Consider the following 6,745-nt stretch of genomic DNA (forward strand, 5'->3'; position numbering starts at 1 on the left):
AATAAAGATATTCGAGTCATCGTTTGACTACTTATCAACAAAGTGATATGTCTACTTTATTTTACGCTTGTAAACAACGTTCTTTCTAAACATTGCACACATGCACAATGCACCAAGTGATTTCACACACTGGTGAACATAGGGAGATGCCCACCGGCTGTTTACCGCACTTAGCAAGCGGTGGAAATTACATTCTTGTGACAGGAATGTGGAAACCCACAGCCCGATTATTCATAACTTCCCACAAAGTGGTACTCATTTGATCAACTCTAGACGGATGAATAGCCGAGTCAACCACCAACTGAATGTTTAATGCCCGGTCTTCCCATTGCCAGCTGTACTCCAACTACATAGTACGTGGCCAGACTGACAGCAGCAGGTGGAATGAGATTCTTAATGAGCATGGTGCGTGCGACAGAGCTGGGACGTCCACAACCATCCAACACCATCAGGGATAAGACCAGGCCCTTGGGAGGGAAATTTAGGGCCACGGAACATCACGTGTGGGAGCCCCCCCCCATCACTTCGCATGAAATATAAAATCAATTGCTTTGTATTTCATGTAGAGGCCCGCAATGCCCTGAACTTGGGGCTCTGGTGCAATTATTTCACCTCTCACCCCGCCCCAACTCTCATCAGACCGTGGACTCACCGGGCCGCAAATTCAGAGTCACGGCTTGCGGCGACTGCTGCACCACAGCCGCTAAACCGCCGCCGCCGCCGCCAGCTGCCGCAGTGTCCAACTTCTCGCTCAGCGGCCTATCCTTCGTGATCGACCGCCGGCTTCTGGGAGCCTCGATCTGCTCGGCGGGGCAGCCGGCCTGCAGGAGGCGCTGAACCAGGTCACAGCGTGACAGGCCTCCCGCGGGGCTGCCCCTGAACTCCTGCGCGAGAAGGGAAAGGAGAGTTTAGGCTGAAAAAGGATTTGATCGGCTCAAGTTCTTGGGCTCTTTACGCCCCCAACTTTGGCGCTTCAACGGGACGGAACGACGAATCGGAAGTAACGGGCCATACGGGAGGGCGTGTGGCAGTTTGGCGCCAGCTATCGTAGAGTGCAGCGGTCGTGTCGCACAAGTTCTCTGCGGTGAGTACAATGTCTTTAAAAGCAGCGGGACTACTACGCGTCTCTTAATAAAATTAACACTTATCGCCTGCGTGTTCTGGGATTCGGCGGTGAACGGGACACCCACCCTGCAACTTGCAGACGTCTCGGAACGGGAAAGGGTCAAGTGTCTCAGAAACTCAAAGCACCTTCCATAAAAATCTCATCTCAACCATTCCAATGCTCTGCTGCAGTCTAGCCAAGGGCCCCCCAGCAGCAGCTGTCCCTGTACAGCAGAAGGTATACGCAGCATGTGTATTCATTTGCCAGTAGGGGGCGATATACGTAAAAAAAAACTTTTGCTGCTCACTTCATACTCTTTGGTTCTTTCGGTAAAGTCACGTAGGTATAAAATAACACAAAATAAATTAAATCACGACGTTTCGGGCGCAACACAAGCGTCCGTCATCAAGTGGGACAACCACAGCAAGAAACAATTGCTCAAGTGGGCAAAAGGGCTGCTGTAACAAGAGGCTACATAGGTAAGAGAGGGGGGGGGGGAGGAGCCGGCAGCGCTTTTGCCCACTTCAGCAATTGTTTCTTGCTGTGGTTGTCCCACCTGATGACGGACGCTTGTGTTGCGCCAGAAACGTCGTGATTTAATTTATTTTGTTTTATTTTATACCTACGTGACTTTACCGAAAGAACCAAAGAGTACGGATCCCTGCAGTCACGAAAACTTCAAGTCTAGAGATGCTCACTTCATGTTGGCACCAGCCACAATCCGGGTGCAACAGCAGACATTCCTGGCATGATTCGGCCCCTCCGTACACACACGGATTCAACTCAACCGCTTGTGCGCCATCTGCAAAGACACACACAGAGCCACGTGTTTATTGTTCATCACCATCACAAACTGTGGTCTATCCCACTGTTCAATGAAGAACAGGGAACAGGCTCCTCCTATACTGTCAAGAACCCTCGTGGTCCTTCAAGAAAACGCAATGCATCCGACTCTTGGTACGTGGCATCCTCTCATCGCTCCATCTCCACAGTGGTCGTGTACCCAGATAAGTTTGCTCGTTTTGCCGCCAAATCTGTCCCGTCTCATGCCTAACTTCCTTTTTTTTGCAGTCGATATTGCATGGGACTATGAATAAAACCGCAAACCACAGGAAGTTACAACAACAGAAATGGGACGAAATGCAGACGCGTGCAAACAAACGCACGCAGACAGGACAAATGCTCGAATCTCCAATGCGACAGGAGGCACTGGCGCACGGATGGGAGGAAAACAAATCAGAATCGTCACACTGCTGTCGTCACAAAACAAGCGCAGCTACAGGCCCATGTAGGGCCGTAATTATAATATATATTGGGGGGGACACATCCTCTCCAACACATCCCCCCCAAAATTCATATATGTTCAAAATGTCCCCGCCAATATATTGCTATAAACAATATTTTTAAAAAAATTCTCTGCTATGTAAATAAAAATAAAAATTTGCTAAACCTTGGCCACAATATCTGGACTTGTCTTCATATAACAATGCATAGATTTCTGTTCATATGATTCTGGTTATGGTTGTACTTTATCAATCCCTAATCTCTGTCATTACATACAATGAAACAAAAAAATGTAAAAAATTAAAAAACAGAGCAATGTAATACAATACACTATTTGACATTATTATAAAACAAAGTCCATTCCACGTGTTAGTGAATTTTTTAATATTTTAGGCAGGAAATTTGTTTTCAAAAATGGTTTTTTTCTGGGGGGGGGGGGGCTAGACCCCCTGGAAGATTTGGTCCCCCCAATGTTGACTCCATGGCTACGGCCTTGGGCCCATGGGTTTATAAAATCAAATGGAAACGTATGCCAACGATTGTACACCCCTGCAGCTTCATTGGCGAGTGTCATCCCAGTAAACAAGCAACGCTGGACCAACTTTGGCATGTGATTGAGCCGTTGACCCATATTCTTAGGTTTTTTCGGGAAAGTCACGTAGGTAAAAAAATCTAAATTAATAAAAGTAAAATAAAAATAAAATCACGACGTTTCGGAGGCAACACAAGCTTCCGTCTTCAGGTGGAACCGTCACAGCACGATAGCTGTATCAAGTGAGAGAAATTCCAAGAACACAGTATTTGTATATATCAGAGGTGTGGACTCGAGTCATGTGACTTGGACTCGAGTCAGACTCGAGTCATGAATTTGATGACTTGCGACTCGACTTGGACTTGCATAACAATGACTTTGTCCCACCTATGAGATGTGGACTCGAGTCATGTGACTTGGACTCGAGTCAGACTCGAGTCATGAATTTGATGACTTGCGACTCGACTTGGACTTGCATAACAATGACTTTGTCCCACCTCTGGTATATATACTGGTTGAGGGTGGGAGGGCCAAGGTAGGCCCTGAATATTATTTTTGTGAGGTTCGGTGCGGCTGAAGCACGCTGCTAGGAATGGGCCTTTGTTGTGTAAACTGGGTGCGGATGATGTAATGGTGCGTGTAAAAGGGACTGAGCCTGTTTGTTATGTAGAGATGATGTGGCTGAAATCGCTGTCAGGAAATGAGTCTTTGTTGTGTAGAATGGTTGACTGAGCCTATTATTATGTAGAGGTGGTGCGGCTTAACTCGCTGCCAAGAAATGAGTCTTTGTTGCGTAGAATGGTTGACTGAGCCTATTATTATGTAGAGGTGGTGCGGCTTAACTCGCTGCCAAGAAATGAGTCTTTGTTGTGTAGAATGGTTGACTGAGCCTATTATTATGTAGAGGTGGTGCGGCTTAACTCGCTGCCAAGAAATGAGTCTTTGTTGTGTAGAATGGTTGACTGAGCCTATTATTATGTAGAGGTGGTGCGGCTGAAATCGCTGTCAGGAAATGAGTCTTTGTTGTGTAGAATGGTTGACTGAGCCTATTATTATGTAGAGGTGGTGCGGCTTAACTCGCTGCCAAGAAATGAGTCTTTGTTGTGTAGAATGGTTGACTGAGCCTATTATTATGTAGGGGTGGTGCGGCTGAAATCGCTGCCGTTGACCCATGTTAAGTGGGTCATTATAAAATCCTTGGCCACATCAGCCACGATCAATCCACTGCTGGACGAAGGCCTCCTCCAAGCCGTACCCATCTCTCGCAGTTCTGAGATGTAAAAAAAGGAAATCCATCTCATCACCTGCACACGAGAAGATGTCAGGCGCTCTATCTCCTCGAGCAGTAGTTCTTAAACCTGGGGTGCACGCACCCCCTGGGGGTGTGACATGCCCTTTCTGGGGGTGCGAGACATGGCCAGACATGCAAACTTCAAATATACATCAGCAGGCGTCAGGGTCGGGATCGAACCACGACCTCCTGCATACCAGGCGAGGGAGTTAACATCTCCTAGCCACCGTGGTGATGATGATGATGAGAGAGACACGCAAACTTCAAATATACAGCAGCAGGCGTCAGGATCAGGATGGAACCCACGACCTCCTGCATACCTGGCGAGGTAGTTAACATCTCCTAGCCACCGTGATGATGATGACAGAGAGAGACACACAAACTCCAAATATACAGTAGCAGGCGTCAGGGTCGAGATTGAACCCACGACCTCCTGTATACCAGGCGAGGTAGTTAACATCTCGCCTAACCCTGGCCCATGTGTTTACTGTTAACCTCCATGCTTTTCGGAAGTCACAGTAGCTTCCCGCTCAATCGAGCATGGAGTTAGTGATCATATCCCGTTGAGCCGGCGACGGAAATTCCACATTCCTTAGGCGGGAGGGAAGCGAGCAATTCCAAATAACAATAAACCTTTGTGGTCATTTATAGGAGTTATGCATAAGTAAATAGTGTGTGTAAAAGTAATTAAAGTGCACATTACTTCATCAATATGTACATATACCGTCATTATTGTTATTGCTGTACGTTATGAATGCGCACTAAGTATTGCTGGATTTGTGTGTTCATAATTGCATGAGTTCCTAACGTGTTAATGAGTTATTCATGTGTTTGTTTACGAATGGGTGTGTTTATTATTGCATAACTAACGCGTTAATTATATGCTAAACATCAAATTAAGAATGTTTATTGCATTTATCAATTAGTTACTGTGCTAAGAAGTTATTCATGCGCAAGTTATTAAATCAGTTGCCGTGTTTATTAATTGGGTTGCGTGTTAACCAAACACACGAGTTACTAACTTTAAAAGTTACTAACTTTAAAAGTTACTAACTTGTTAGTAGCAAGACACCACTACTGTACTGTAAGTGAGCCACACACGTGTTATTGATGTGCACTGTACATCAGTCAATGCAGTTGTTATCAAACCCCTAGTCCCACGTTAAACATTGACAGCATCATCATTATTATTATCATCATCATATCGAATAGTGTTACACTCAGCGGCACAATGTACAAGAATCGCACCTTTCAACAGCGGCAGCAGCAGCAGCATCAGCAGCACCATCAGCTGTTGTTGTTGCAAGGCAGCAGTAGCAAGGAGACCCATGTCTCTTTAACACCACCACCACCAACAACAACAACAACCACCACGAGGATGATGGAAGAAGAAGATGATGATGAAGAGGAGGAGGGTAGCTCAGAGCCACGACATTTCACACGACACGGGGCTAGGACGAGGTGGGAGACGATGAGAAGTGATGATGATGGTGGTGGTGATTTAGGGGGGAGGAGCGCACCAGGGCGGATTTGCGTCACCAGACAGGAGGCTCGCACCCCCCACAGCCAGAAACCACCCCCCACCACCACTACCCCCCCCACCACTACCCCCCCCACCACTACCCCACCACTACCCCCCCCACCACCACTACCCCCCCCCAACACTACCCCCCACTACCCCCCCACCACTACCCCCCCCACTACCCCCCCCACCACCCCCCCCACCACTACCCCACCACCACTACCCCACCACCACTACCCCCACCCACCACTACCCCCCCCCCCACTACCCCCCCCACTACCCCCCCCACCACCCCCCCCCCACCACTACCCCCTCCCACCACTTCCCTCCCCCCCACCACTACCCCCCCCCCCACCAGTACCCCCTCCCACCACTACCCCACCACCACTACCCCCCCCCACTACTACCACCCCCCACCACCACCCCACCACTACCCCCCCCCCACCACCCCCACCCCCCCACCACTACCCCCCACCACCATCCCCCACCCACCACTACCCCCCCCACCACTACCCCCTCCCACCACTTCCCCCCCCCACCACTACCCCCCCCCACCACTACCCCCCCCACCACCACCCCCCACCACTACCCCCCCCCACTACTACCACCCCCCCACCACCACCCCCCCCACCACCACCCCTCTCACACAGAGACCCATAGAATCACACAGAGACCCATAGACTCACACAGAGACCCACAGACTCACACAGAGACCCATAGACTCACACAGAGACCCACAGACTCACACAGAGACCCACAGACTCACACAGAGACCCATAGACTCACACAGACCCATAGACTCACACAGATCCATAGACTCACACATAGACCCATAGACTCACACAGAAACCCACAGACCCACGCAGAGACCCATAGACTCACACAGAGACCCATAGACTCACACAGAGACCCATAGTTTGTCTTCCCCCGGCACCTCCAATTAGCACGGTTGGCTACGTACGGTGCGAAAGAAGTTCAACACACACAGGCACATTGTGTAGGGGTGGTTAC

The 6,745-nt window shown here is 49.1% G+C and overlaps 1 protein-coding gene across 2 annotated transcripts in view; it reads right to left on the minus strand.

Moving 5' to 3' along the window:
• Positions 1-5,685, minus strand: part of LOC144951359 (integrin beta-5-like) — a 44,007-nt gene extending 38,322 nt beyond the window's left edge. The window contains exons 1-3 of one of the 2 annotated variants that reach the window (XM_078881578.1): positions 5,461-5,685; positions 1,804-1,907; positions 653-884 (exon numbers count right to left, since the gene is read on the minus strand). In XM_078881578.1, the coding sequence (XP_078737704.1) occupies positions 653-884; positions 1,804-1,907; positions 5,461-5,542 (418 nt within the window). In that variant the 5' untranslated portion in view covers positions 5,543-5,685. The remainder of the gene's footprint in view (positions 1-652; positions 885-1,803; positions 1,908-5,460) is intronic. The other variant, XM_078881577.1, reaches the window with a different exon arrangement.
• Between the last annotated feature and the right edge of the window lie 1,060 nt (positions 5,686-6,745).

Source organism: Lampetra fluviatilis, chromosome 62, assembly GCF_964198595.1.
Source record: "Lampetra fluviatilis chromosome 62, kcLamFluv1.1, whole genome shotgun sequence".
Taxonomy (NCBI): domain Eukaryota; kingdom Metazoa; phylum Chordata; class Hyperoartia; order Petromyzontiformes; family Petromyzontidae; genus Lampetra; species Lampetra fluviatilis.